The sequence below is a fragment of the Lagopus leucura genome, unplaced genomic scaffold (genome assembly GCF_019238085.1).
Source record: "Lagopus leucura isolate 7727_CA_CO unplaced genomic scaffold, USGS_WTPT01 Super-Scaffold_100022, whole genome shotgun sequence".
Taxonomy (NCBI): Eukaryota; Metazoa; Chordata; class Aves; order Galliformes; family Phasianidae; genus Lagopus; species Lagopus leucura.
This window is the reverse complement of record NW_024962275.1, coordinates 5,192,699-5,206,503: the sequence shown is the minus strand read 5'-3', so window position 1 is coordinate 5,206,503 and position 13,805 is coordinate 5,192,699. Positions and strand designations below refer to the sequence as shown.

Below are 13,805 nucleotides of genomic sequence, written 5' to 3'. Positions count from 1 at the left end.
TGAGAAGTAAATGAACCAGTCTGTTAAATGCAGTGTTTCCTTTTCCCAATCCCTTAGCTGACTGTCCTCTCAGATGAAAGATCTGCCTTGCTAGAACTATGGGAGCTTCGCAGGCAGCAGTATGAACAGTGCATGGATCTGCAGCTTTTCTACAGAGATACCGAACAAGTTGACAACTGGATGAGCAAACAAGAAGTGAGTGCATGCGTTTGAACTCTCCAGTTTGAATGTCATTAATGCCAACCTTCTGTAGGCACAAACCATTGTTAATCACTAGTGGCAGTGACTCTACCTACCACTGGACATGCACTAGGGATAAGGTGCTGTGCAGTTTGTTACGTGGCTGCCCAAGGTGCTACAATGACTGTTTCTTTCTAATGCTTGAACTATGAGCTGGGGCAAGTTGGCCTCGTGTTGCTTTTATGTTTGTTTAACTCTTGTGAAATACTATTTGAAGAAGAAGCTAAAAGTAATTATTTGGAGTCTTTGGCTGCAAGAGGTGGATAGGGAACACCATCCCAGTATTATCATCCTTCCTTTCCAATCGTATGTAGGAAACATCACTGAGTGTGCTTAGGTTGACTTTTAGAGAAGCTGAAGACACAAACAAAAAATCCACTGATGTTTATTGCCTTGCTTTAGGCTTTTCTGCTGAATGAAGACCTTGGTGATTCTCTGGATAGCGTGGAGGCTCTTCTAAAGAAGCATGAAGATTTTGAGAAATCCCTAAGTGCTCAAGAGGAGAAAATCACAGTAAGACATTTATATTGGGTCGTCACTAAAGAAGTGAGAAATGAATGAAGTTGTTGATTGGAGAGGCAACATTGGTGGGGACTGACAGAGAAGAATGTGGTTTGCTCTGCTAAATGAGTCACTGTGGAAAATAATCTGTGGAAAAGCTAAGATAGGGCTTGATTGCTGCCTCAGACAGCTGAAAACCCAGTGCCTTTGCACATCAGCATGTGGGAAGAGGGTGGATTTTGATAAATGGTCATTTGTGCACATGTAAGAGGATGGTAGACTAAAAGGGTTTAAACAGTAGCTATCTTAATGACTGTTTGTTTTTGATGAGCTTTTGAGAATTAACTTGCTGTGTAGACTTACACGAACAGTTTTTATTACACAAAATAAATGGAAAATCTTCACTTTCAGGCATTGGATGAGTTTGCTACTAAACTGATTCAGAATAACCATTATGCCATGGATGATGTTGCTACGCGCAGAGATGCTGTAAGTATTTAACACAGATTGAGTTTGCAGGTTTTCTGCTTGATTATTTTAAATAGTATGACTAATGGGATAAATCACTGGAGCTTTCATTGCATACAGTCGACTTTCTTATAAGCTGAAGAACTTAAAAAATCTTGACTTAATTTTTTCTTTTCTTCAGCTCCTGAGCCGCCGAAATGCTCTCCATGAACGCGCCATGTACCGCCGCGCTCACCTGGCAGATTCTTTCCATCTCCAGCAGTTTTTCAGAGACTCTGATGAGCTGAAGAGTTGGGTTAATGAAAAAATGAAAACTGCTACTGATGAGGCTTACAAGGTAAAAAAGAGAGATCAGTGTCAGAGTATTTTTAAGGCAATACCAAGCTTGATATAATCAGTATAGTGATGTGAAGCAATATCAGACAGATCTTGCTGAAGCAGGCAGTATTAATGGCAACAGGAAGAACTGCAGTTTCTCCCTGTTCCATCATGCTGTAATCATGCTAATCAATAGCTTAAATGTTCTGATTTCAAAGATGTATTTGTGGCACCAGTTCCTTTCGTGACATGTTGGCATGCCTGTAAGTGTTGTCTAATTTAAAAATGCCTTCTGAGATCTATATGTATTAATTCTGGATTGAAAGTTTATTTTTCTTTCTTTATCTGTAGGATCCATCGAACTTGCAAGGTAAAGTTCAGAAGCATCAGGCTTTTGAAGCAGAGCTTTCTGCTAATCAGAGTCGTATTGATGCACTGGAGAAAGCTGGCCAGAAGTTGATTGATGTCAATCACTACGCATCTGATGAGGTGGCAGCTCGCATGAATGAAGTCATCAGCTTGTGGAAGAAACTTCTGGAAGCCACTGAGCTCAAAGGTAAGATCTAGTTATAAGAATCAAGTGCTTTTTTTAGAGGCTTGAGCTGGGAAAAGACAAGGAAGTGAGTTAAATGAAGTGGAAAACTTAAATCATCCTCTTGTCACTCTGTCTTTCTCAGGTATCAAACTGCGTGAAGCCAATCAACAGCAGCAATTTAATCGCAACGTAGAGGACATTGAGCTGTGGCTGTATGAAGTAGAAGGTCACCTGGCTTCTGATGATTATGGAAAAGATCTTACCAGTGTTCAGAATCTTCAGAAGAAACATGCCCTGCTAGAGGCAGATGTTGCTGCCCATCAGGTGAGGGGAATAATTTTTCTTCCTGCCCTTTGAGATGTGCTTACTTGAAAATGATCACCCCAGAGACTTCATCAGATGACAGTAAGAGTCTGTATTTTCATGTTTGTCTGTTTGGGCTTCACAGCTTGCTTATCAGAAAAAAAATCTGAACTGAAATGGTTCGTTTAGAGTGGCACATCTGTAAAGCTAACGAAATTGCAAAACTCTTTTGTCTGTATGAATTTACAGATTAAATACAATTTACGTATTCTGCTCAATGTAATCTGGGATAGAATTTTTGTCAACAATTATTGCTGCACTGGCAGTGTGCAGCTGAGTTTCCTTTCCTCTACCACAATGTAATTTACTTGCTAAAGCTTGAAAATACTCTTCAAACGTTCACTGCATCAAGCAGAAAGCCTGAAAACTTGTAAAGGTTGTGACATAAAACTATTACTAACTTAATTTTAGGATCGGATAGATGGCATCACCATCCAGGCACGCCAGTTCCAAGATGCTGGGCACTTTGATGCTGACAATATCAAGAAGAAACAAGAGGCTTTAGTAGCTCGTTATGAAGCTCTGAAGGATCCTATGGTAGCTCGTAAGCAGAAACTGGCAGATTCTCTTCGCCTGCAGCAGCTTTTCCGTGACATCGAGGATGAAGAGACCTGGATTAGGGAAAAGGAACCTATTGCAGCCTCAACAAACCGAGGTTGGTCCATTCTGATACCTGCAGGATTTGGGTGTCAGAATTGCTGTGACTTATAGGGAACTTTCTATTAAAAAAAATATTAAAAAATTCTAAAGTGTTTACTGCAGTTAACAATGCCTGCATTTATGTATTTACCCGTGGTTCTTTAAATATTCTACAGTTAATTCTACATTAATTCATTGGGTAACTCAGTGTTCTGCAGTGCTCAGTGGTGGCTCTTACTCTGCAAGTTTATCTGCTGTTTGTTGCAGCTTCCTTGAAATTTTTAATTCTGAGTCATCAAACATAAACCAGTTAACTGTCTTCTGTTTTTCAGGCAAGGACTTAATTGGTGTCCAGAACCTACTAAAGAAGCACCAAGCTTTGCAGGCAGAAATTGCAGGCCATGAACCTCGCATTAAAGCAGTCACACAAAAAGGAAATGCGATGGTGGAAGAGGGTATGTCTCAATATTTCTTAATTTTCTGTCTTTCAGAAATCCAAAAGTCTTTGTGCAGGACTTTGTTCTCTAGCTCTGTACCATTAAAGATTACTGACTGATTTATCTGAGAACTAGCCAGGTACCTGCAAGCAGGATGAGCTTCTAGTCATTCTTTCACTTGGAAATAAAAATAGGTTCCTTGATGGGAACCTGTCACCATTTTCACAGATCTTCCCTTGATCTTGGCAGATGCATGTATTCAAATATTCCTGGAGCAGTTTCATTCACAGGTACAATCTCTGAACCAAAAGGACAAGCTAAATTATGATTGCCTTATTGCAGACAAAATAGGCCATGTAGGTCTAAACAGGTCTCATTTTTGTGATTTTTTTTTTTCCCCAAGAAGTACAGGTGACCTTTTAGTCTCTGTTACTTATGTCTCTAAGTCCTTCAGTCTCCTCTTTTTGCTTTGTAGGACATTTTGCTGCTGAAGATGTGAAGATCAAATTGAATGAACTAAACCAAAAATGGGACTCTCTGAAAGCCAAGGCATCTCAGCGGCGGCAGGATCTAGAGGATTCTCTGCAAGCTCAGCAGTATTTTGCTGATGCTAACGAGGCAGAATCATGGATGAGGGAAAAGGAGCCCATTGTAGGCAGCACAGACTATGGAAAGGATGAAGACTCTGCTGAGGTATTTGCCACTGGATTACTTTTGCAGAAACAGAGTGAGGGCTTCATTCAGTAGCAGAGAAAATAAGGAGCTCTGCTACTTTTAGGATTCTCATAAAAAAGGGTGGAAGGTTTTTGTATCAAGCTCAATTTTGACTCAGAATTGAAGTACAATGGCTGTTTTTCCTGTATGTTAGCTATTACTGTGTTTGTCATTTTGCTGTTCAATGTATTCACTATAATATAGAGAATTTGTATGGTATACTGAGGTAAATATCAGTAAACTCTTGCCTGCTGCAGTGTTGTATTTCAGTATGAGTTTAGCTTCGAGTACTTCATCAGTTCTGAAGTATTTTCTTATGCAGAAATTGCTATACAAGTGTATTTCTGTGGCCAGACACTGCTGACTGATGTTTCATTGAAATTAACTGCAGTTTAAAGCTATTCTTTCAAACTTACCTCTGTTTCTGGAGTAATACTTGGTACTCCTTCCTGGTAAGAAGAAAAGAATGCTTCTGAGATAAGGTGGAGCAAAAGGATTAGAAGCATTTAGGCAGCTATCAGGCCTGTGAATAAATAGATGTAGCTATTCTCATGAGAGTTGGAGGTCTGGCAGCTCTGAAGAACCCACATTCCCTGTATATGGAGCCCAAGAATATATTTTAAGCTAAACAGCATTTGTCAAAATGGCTTGGTGTACATGTCATTTTTATCATTTGATTTCAGGCTCTCCTGAAGAAGCACGAAGCTTTGATGTCTGATCTTTCTGCTTACGGCAGTAGCATACAGGCATTAAGGGAACAGGCCCAGTCCTGCAGGGTAAGGAAGGATGCTAATCATGTTGCTGAAATTCTTGGGTCAGCAGAAGTTAAAGACCGAGCTTCATAGCAGCAGTTGCTTTTGAGAACTTACTGCAGACTGCGCTTAATTTTCTAATTAAAAACAAAATAAAGATTAGTTATCTCTTTTTATAATTGTAACAAACTGCTGTGTTACATTGAAAGAAAACAGAACAATGTTTCCAGTGTTTGAGCGCAGAGAGTGCCTAAAATAAGTCCATCTGTGCTGCAGATGGATTTATTTCAACAGGAATCACTTCAGAGCATTTGCAGTACCTTTAAGGCTGAAGTATTTTTTAGGATCACTACTTTGGTTGTAATAACCGTGCAAAAGTTTCTGTATCTTTACTCATTTTTCTTCTGTTGCCTTCCCTGTTAGCAACAAGTTGCTCCCACTGATGATGAAACTGGAAAAGAGCTTGTGCTGGCACTCTATGATTACCAAGAGAAGAGTCCTCGGGAGGTGACTATGAAAAAAGGAGATATTCTCACCCTGCTCAACAGCACCAACAAGGTATGCTGTTGCCTGCCAGGTTGCTGAGCTGCTTGGCTTACTTGGTTTTGTGTGTTGAGTTTTGTTTTTTTTTTCTTTTTGTTCTGTCAAAGAAGTTACAGCACTTGCACATTCAGTCTGTGTTCCCATTTAGCACTTTAGCATACTTCATGTCACTCTTATGACTCCCTTCTGGCTGCCAGCTTTTTCTAAGTCATAAACCCTGTATGCCATAGGGTGTGTGTCTGCAGAAAAGCTTATTTCCTTTCATTTAGAGAATTTCTGACCAAACACAAGGAGAGAAGTAAAAGCAAAACTTGGCTTTCTACAAGAGACAGTTTGAAATGACCTCCATGAAAAGGACAAACTCTTGTTTTCTTGTAGTAACAGAAACCTCTAACTTTGCCACCATTCAGGTGCACAGCATACTTAACGCTTTGTGTTTGCCTCACAGTGGTTGCTTTTATTTTCTCATCCCAGGACTGGTGGAAGGTTGAAGTTAATGATCGTCAGGGCTTTGTACCAGCTGCCTATGTGAAAAAACTAGATCCTGCCCAGTCTGCATCCCGAGAGAATCTTCTGGAAGAGCAAGGCAGCATAGCATTGCGACAGGAGCAAATTGACAACCAGTAAGATCTGACTAATGAGATATGACACCACCCAGTGTTGGCTGGGTTGGCCTTCGTCTCACATGTGCCATAAGTTTAGGTGGATGCCACTTCAGCGAGGGAATAATTAATTGGAGCAAAACAGAGGGGCTCCTTTACTGGGAGCACCATACTGAATCATTCTTATCCCAGATATTCCTGTTGCTTTTTCCATTTTTTTTGACTGTAAAATTCATGACACTTGAGCTCAACTTACTGTCTGACCTGAGCATTATACGTGTCCCTTTTGTTCTTGTATCTAACTACTTAAACTTGTTTGTGAGTTATATCTGTCCTAAGCAGCTCTTGTATTTGTAGCTGTCACTTCTTAATGTGTGATCTGTTTTGAAAAGCTTTCTTAAATTTGGCTGCAAAAGTACAGTACCCTCCCTATAGGGCTGCCTCTGGAGATGTCTCCTTAGGAGCTGCAGCTCTCTTAGCACCAGCTTGTTGGTTTTGTTGGATTGTTTTTTCCTGAAACACAGTGCCACCACATGGGTTAAAACCTACCTTCTTTCTCTTTTATTAAAGAGGAACACACATGCCTTTGCCAATGCAGAAAACTGCACAACTGCTTGGTAACAACCTCCTGAGGCAAATGGTAGTTATAGATTAGTTCAAGCAAGGGCTGTCAGTGATAGCTGTGAGCTACCAGCTCTTCTTATCGAGCCACTTGGAAGCCAGAGCTGACAGTTCAGTGCACACTCCCATCTGTTTGCATAGTTACTCTACATGAGAATGTCTTTCTACTCAGTTGTTTTGAGTCACTAGTTATTACAATGGCTTTCAATAATAGTTTTAGTTTTAGGACTTAAAGTAAATCAAGCTAATAAGGTAATTTGTACCAATTTGTACCAATTGTACCAAAGGAGGGCTCAGGATTTTAATAATGTGTAACTATTCTGTGGATTTGCCTGCAACTTTTAAGAACTGTTAGAGGTGTCTTATTTGAGAGCAAAGGAGTGGGGGCCACCCTTTGGTTTTAAATCAAATGGCACAATGATCAGGAAATGAGGAGACCTTATAGAGAGAGTTCAACTGTACTGCTGAGGTTCCCTCCCATGAATTTCACTCTGGTCTGATTTGCTTTGTTTGCTTCTTAATGACATCTAAATTCCTCCATTTAAATGTGAACTTTTAACCATCTCCTACCACAGACGACCCATGGATGGAGCTGCTGCTTTCATTATTTTGGTTAATCTAACTAATTTTTTGCATGCATTTGCTGTGCTCCCTCTGTCTGTGCAGGACTCTCATAACTAAGGAAGTCGGCAGTGTATCTCTGCGTATGAAACAGGTCGAAGAACTGTGAGTAGGATTAGCCCTTTCTAAACCATGCTGTCTCCATACTGTCACTGTTCATTCCCTTTGTTTCTTTCTTTCTTTGGGAAAGCTGCTCCAAAGAGACACAAAGGAAGCAATTTCTGCAACGTGTGTTTTTTTAGTTTAGATGAGCGTGTCGAGCTGTGTGTTTTGTGTTGTGTACAGCCAGCCCTCCTGCCAGCTGCTTGTCCTGTTGGTCACATCAGCACTGCTAGATTGGTGATGGGGTCATTTTCCATTACACTGATTTTATTTGCCCAGTGAGAGTTCAGTGATATCTAGACTGATTCCTTTAAAAAATGTGTATTACATTTTCTGAGGTGCAGATAGAATTACTTGTTTATATAAATAAATATGCTTGGTGTATCCGTTTTATATATAACATCACATAAATGTCTGCTTCTGGTAGAATCTTGTCCCAGGTCCTCTTATGAGCTTTGCAAGTACTCAGTACCTAAAACTGTGCTGAAGCAAACATCCGCAGTCGAGTCAGGCTTTAGAAAAGTGTTTTCCTGCATGCAGTAGCTCATGCGAGTCAGACTAGAATGCTGCCATTTACTACAAAAGGTTCTTGGTTCCTAAAATCCAGTGGTGACTTCAGGGTAGATGGGAAACTGCAAAGTCTCAGCTACTGGAGAGACTTATTGCTGCTTATCAGTTGGATGTACAGGCATTGCAGCCCAGGATGTCAAGGCTTTCTGGGAGCAGCCTTGTTCATCTCTCACTGTTAGAGGCTTTTCTGAGCACAGGATCTTTGAAAATTGCCATTTTGCCAGGAATCAAACAGGAGACATCAGGTTTTGTGCTCTTTAATACAGTGATGCTGCTGTATTTTCATGTTGGCCTTTCATGATTCAGCTGCTTGTTCAAGCCAATTTAAGCACTTCAGAATGAATGTGGAGTAAAACCTCTAAGGTAAATGAGAAATAATTTCACTGATACCATTGGTAATTCCACAGATATATACAAGCAGCACATGTAAAACAAGTTTAATGTGTTTTCTAGTTGAATATAATTGAGTTATCAGAGAAATAACATCTCTTTTAACCACACAGCAGGTTTTGCACTGAACCATAGCTAGGTAAGACATTTTGTGTCCAGTAGCTGTCAGGTTAACGGGTTTAATCTGATGGCAGACTTCATGTACTCTAGGAAAGTATTTCTCACAAAGTTAGCTCTTTTCTTTGTGTATCCTGTGCAGTCATTCCTGCACTGTAGTGCTGCTGTAGCCATGAGCTGTGGTTTGGATTTGCCTTTGCCCATTGAAGCATTAAATGTGGGAGGCCTCATTTTAGTGTGCTTACCCATATAAAGGAGAGATGTGCACAGTTTGCATTTACCTGATCCTGAACTACTAAGTCATTCTGTAGAGTAGCAGTGTGTAGATTGCAGGCACTTCCAGCATCTTTGGTGCTACGTGAATTTGTTTAATGGCTGTGACTCTACTCAATGCAATCTGACTGTTCCTGCCTGCCTTTTCTGCTTGTTCCAGGTATCATTCCCTTCTTGAGCTGGGAGAAAAACGTAAAGGCATGCTAGAGAAAAGCTGCAAAAAGTTTATGCTGTTCCGTGAGGCTAATGAGCTTCAACAGTGGATCAATGAGAAGGAAGCTGCACTCACTAATGAGGAAGTGGGTGCTGATTTGGAGCAGGTGGAGGTGCTACAGAAGAAATTTGATGATTTTCAGAAGGTATGTTGTAATCTGTGTGCTAATTCTTCATATCTGAGCATAGCAGAAAAGCACCAACCAAGTTCTGTAAGAGTTCCATTTTGTGCAACACATAACCTTCAGTTAAGCCGTATTTTTGTTGTTGGAAGGAAAATGTTTTTGCTTTCAGCTGTAGAGCATTTCACAAGACATACAGAAATAGTTCTCTGCTTCAAAATGCCAATAAGCTTTTGATTTTATTTTTTTCCCCTTTGTGTTTGCAACTCTTGTTAGTATTTCTTTGCTTGAGGTGAAGGAATTACTTTTCACACACGTTTGTTCCGTGCACTTTGGTAAGGCGCTGCATACTTCAGTGCAGCAGTGCTTGACTCCAGCAGTGGAAAAGCTGGTGACCTGATAGCTCTGTGTGTTATCACCCTTACAGCTTGCAAGTTGGCTTACACAACCTGAGCCAGCCTAATAGTGTAGGTGTGAAGATGACAGCAGTTATCGGATTTGTGGTGGTGTCTTTTTGTTTGTTTGTTTGTTTTTAAAGCTAATGGTTGAAACTAAAATGTGTCATCTAATAACATTTAAATGCAAGTTCTCCTCCATTTATTTTTGTTGGTTTTTTAACTGGGTTCCCTTTCTGATTGATGGAAAGGTCTCTGTCAGTCTGTTTGGCTGACAGTGTTTTAGTAAAAGTACTTCTTAAGACTGGCTTTTTAGGTGACTTATCTACAGCAGTATGGATGACAACTTTTGATCTCCTGTTGGTAATGCTGTGTACCTGACAGTTCAGACATGTATTCCATTGCAGATTGTGTATGGAAAGCTCTGACAGTGTGTTTCTCTAACATGCTGATACTTGGCACTGATAGCTGGGGTTCCTCAGCACATTCTTCATTCACTGATAACTGGAAAGGTTGAATGTGCTGAATTCCTGCTGTTATCAAACTGCTTCTCAGTACCCCTGGTGTTCCAACTTGATCCACGTGTTTGGCCAATGTGAATGCTAACGTGTGAATGTAACTGTTCTCTGCAGGATTTAAAAGCTAACGAGTCACGACTGAAGGATATAAACAAGGTTGCAAACGACCTGGAGTCTGAAGGGTTGATGGCCGAGGAAGTGCAAGCAGTGGAGCACCAGGTCTGCTTGTTTTTCTGACTTAGTCTGATACTCTTGAGAAGTAAAATATTTCCTTCCTTTCTTTAGTCTATCCTGCTTGGTGTTTCATTGTAACATTGTGGCTGTTACTGTTTATTGTCTGATTAGAGACATACACTGCTTCTTCTGCAGTATGGCCATCACAGGGGTAACCTTTGAACTGTTTCTTTTGAAATAGTGCCAGTTGCACCATCTAGAGCTTCTTTTCTTTTTCTTTTTTTTTCTTTTTAATTGACTGGAATTTTCTTTAAGGTAATACTAAACGTCAGGGAGATTCCATGAATCAGCTTTGCTTCTTCACATAAGTGCCAAACTCCCATTCCTATTGCACATGCAGGTTGTGAGAGCACTGTTGGCTTTGTGACATGCTGGCAACTAATAGAAGAAGCTGCCTCAAAGCATGTCTTCTGTCCTCCATTTCTGAAAAACAGTGGAATTTTTCTTTCTGTAAGAAAATATCAATTTGTTTGGTAGGAAATGACAAGACTTTGTTTTTCTTTCCTTTGCAGGAAGTCTATGGGATGATGCCCAGAGTAAGTGTTAATTTCCATGTGGCAATTTTTGACAGTTTGGAATGTAGAAGTTCTGCTGTGATTGCATGAAGGAACTCATTTGTGATTTTGAGTGGGTGTAGAAAGATTATCTCACCTTAGATCTGTTCATTGACTGGCTGTTGAACTCCACATCACCAATCAGCGCTGAGCAGGATAACCCAAAATGGCAGAAATACATATTTGTAAAAATTGATTTATGCTGTTAGGATGGAACACAGAGATGTCTCAATTTCTAAACATTTTCTGGTAGTTTCAGATTTTGCTTTGTATTTAAAGCTGTTTCTTCACATTTTTAAACAGGATGAAACTGATTCTAAGACAGCCTCTCCTTGGAAGGTAAGTTGCTGAATCCGGGATAAAACAAAAAACTACAGCACATGTTCTTGGTTTTTTTTGCTTTTTTTTCCTTTTTTTAGTAGACTGTACACCTTCTCATAAGCTCCCCCCTTTTTATTTTTCTTTCCTTAAGATTTGAGAGAATGACTTTAGAGGTGTCTTACTCTCAACCAGTGTTTTGAGTTGGTATTGACTTGGGGTTAATGAATTTCACTTCACTTTGCTTGTTTACTTCAGCAGGCGTGTTACAAAAACTCACAGAGCATTAAGCAGGAATGTGCCATCATAGACTTACTTGCCAGTTCTCTGTCAGTACAGATAAGTTGTCATCCTGCACTGCTCTTCATTGCCAAAGTGAAAATTCTCCATTTAGTGGATTCCCAATGGAGAATTTGCTGGCAGTCTGATTTTGACCTGTGCAGGGGAACTCCCTTTTGTTTTGAATTCGTACTATCAAAGCAAATCATAGTTGTTATGCCACTGTTTTTAGGTATTACCAGTGATGTAAAATCCTCCCCATTCACTTAGCATTACGTTTATTTATTGCAATACATCAAGGGGAAGGAAATGTTTGTATTCCTGAAAGTCAAAGGCACTAATGCCAGTGTTCCTTCAGCAAGGAATACGTTGTCTGTATGCAGTATTTTGTCACTGTTTACTGATGCATCAAAATATTCTGAATATTTTTACCATTATCCAACATTATTTTTATTATAAAAGGAGATTGTGTGTTGTAAGGAGTTGGTGATAATTTTTCTGATCAGCTTTCACCAGTTTTGATTGTCATCCTGTATTCTAGAAGTGTTTGAATTAATTGCTGATTCAGTCAGAAGTGAAACTGTACAGATAATTGTTGTTTTCTGTGCCCTACATGTGTTTCATAAAGCTGTATTTTACAAAGTCTTTGGTTTTGACTCAGGCCAATTGATGGATTTTTTTAGTTTTTTTTTTTAATAAAGATTTTCTTTCAGTTTAACTTTGGCTCTGATTGAAGTCAACTTTAATGCAACTTTTTCATTTCTGCCTTTCACACAGTCTGCACGTATGATGGTACACACAGTGGCAACGTTTAACTCAATCAAGGTAACAGTACAGCTTTTCCTGCCCTTATGTAAAAGCTGGAAACTATTTCACCTTCCTTTCCACAGTCTCTGTCTGTCATTATGTTTTCTAAGCCATTTTGAATAAACTTATCGAGAAAACTATTTAACATATAGCATTTCCTTCTCAAGTTCTTCCATGTCAGGAGAAGCCCTTAAAATTATTCTTCTGAACTAGACTAATTGAATTTGTACTCACTCTGGAATTAAGAAGAAACAATAACCTTCATTTTCAGTGAAAGTCCAGTCTCAACTTCTCATTTGAAATGGAATACTTGGCAAAAATTGCTTGCATTCTCTGAATAATGCAGGTGTAGCTGTTATCAGCATCTTCCAGCACTACTGTCAGTTTTCTCAATAGAATTGTGAAAAATTACCTGTTGGGGTATGGACATGGAGAAGGTGTGGTTGGCATGTTCACAAATGTCAGCAGAATAAGAGAGAGGTTGGTAAGCATGGTGAACAGAACTTGCTGGAGAGTAAGTTCTTCTGTTTGTCTTAAAGCTTCAGTGCCATACAAGAGTTTCTTAATGCAGAATTGCTATAGAGCTGTGGTTTGCAGTATCAGTATGGGGTTTTATTTTTTGTTGTTATTCCAGGAACTGAATGAACGCTGGAGATCTCTGCAGCAGTTGGCAGAGGAGCGAAGCCAGCTGTTGGGCAGTGCTCATGAAGTCCAGAGGTTCCACAGGTGGGATGTTTATATCATATCTGATCGTATTCCAGTAAAATACTTTATTTATAAGAGTTCTAAAAGAAAGCAGGACCTAACAAGTCATATTTCAGCCCTCAATTTGTTCAGTGGAAGTTGGGCTACCTGCAAAACGAGTTGTTTTTTTTTAAATATACTGCCTAGAAAAAGAAAAGGTTTTTAATATGGAACTGCTGAGGGTTTGGGAGGTGTGAACTGCTGTCCTATTTTGCCAGAGTTCACTTTGGTCTTCGGTAGAGATCCATCAACTGCTTGAGCATCTCTAAAAAAGAGAAGGTGTGGTGAGTAACAGAGATCCTAGCACGGCCTCCATTTTAATTCTCTTTCTTCCTCCACTCAAATCAGAGATGCTGATGAAACAAAAGAGTGGATAGAAGAGAAGAATCAAGCATTAAATACTGACAACTATGGGCATGACTTGGCCAGCGTGCAGGCTCTGCAGCGCAAGCATGAAGGCTTTGAGAGAGACTTGGCAGCTCTTGGAGACAAGGTGAGGATGAGAGGGTGGGAAATGCGGAAGCTTTCCCTTTATCTAGCAGAGGTTATTGCACTATAGAAAGGATTATTTTTGTGTTCTTTGTGTTTATTTTCCTTTTTTCTATTCTAGGTGAATTCTCTTGGTGAAACTGCCCAGCGTCTGATCCAGTCACATCCAGAATCAGCTGAAGACCTTCAAGAAAAATGTACTGAGTTGAACCAAGCTTGGAGTAGTCTGGGAAAACGTGCTGACCAGCGCAAAGAGAAGCTTGGAGATTCTCATGACCTGCAGCGTTTCCTCAGTGATTTCAGGTAGAGTCCATTCCCCCTCCCCA

At 39.9% G+C, this 13,805-nt stretch overlaps 1 protein-coding gene across 10 annotated transcripts in view; it reads left to right on the top strand.

The window, feature by feature from the left end:
• SPTAN1 (spectrin alpha, non-erythrocytic 1) overlaps positions 1 to 13,805 on the top strand; it is a 46,101-nt gene that overhangs the window by 15,370 nt on the left and 16,926 nt on the right. For 7 of the 10 annotated variants that reach the window (XM_042878991.1, XM_042878987.1, XM_042878988.1 and 4 more), the window contains 21 exons: positions 58 to 195; positions 643 to 753; positions 1,153 to 1,230; positions 1,391 to 1,546; positions 1,879 to 2,083; positions 2,205 to 2,386; positions 2,837 to 3,080; positions 3,397 to 3,519; positions 3,977 to 4,194; positions 4,899 to 4,991; positions 5,391 to 5,525; positions 5,985 to 6,133; positions 7,400 to 7,459; positions 8,967 to 9,165; positions 10,169 to 10,273; positions 10,801 to 10,824; positions 11,146 to 11,181; positions 12,217 to 12,264; positions 12,881 to 12,972; positions 13,339 to 13,483; positions 13,601 to 13,782. In XM_042878991.1, coding sequence (XP_042734925.1) covers positions 58 to 195; positions 643 to 753; positions 1,153 to 1,230; positions 1,391 to 1,546; positions 1,879 to 2,083; positions 2,205 to 2,386; positions 2,837 to 3,080; positions 3,397 to 3,519; positions 3,977 to 4,194; positions 4,899 to 4,991; positions 5,391 to 5,525; positions 5,985 to 6,133; positions 7,400 to 7,459; positions 8,967 to 9,165; positions 10,169 to 10,273; positions 10,801 to 10,824; positions 11,146 to 11,181; positions 12,217 to 12,264; positions 12,881 to 12,972; positions 13,339 to 13,483; positions 13,601 to 13,782 — 2,723 coding nt within the window. The remainder of the gene's footprint in view (positions 1 to 57; positions 196 to 642; positions 754 to 1,152; positions 1,231 to 1,390; positions 1,547 to 1,878; positions 2,084 to 2,204; positions 2,387 to 2,836; positions 3,081 to 3,396; positions 3,520 to 3,976; positions 4,195 to 4,898; positions 4,992 to 5,390; positions 5,526 to 5,984; positions 6,134 to 7,399; positions 7,460 to 8,966; positions 9,166 to 10,168; positions 10,274 to 10,800; positions 10,825 to 11,145; positions 11,182 to 12,216; positions 12,265 to 12,880; positions 12,973 to 13,338; positions 13,484 to 13,600; positions 13,783 to 13,805) is intronic. The other 3 variants (XM_042878990.1, XM_042878989.1, XM_042878983.1) reach the window with 1 other exon arrangement.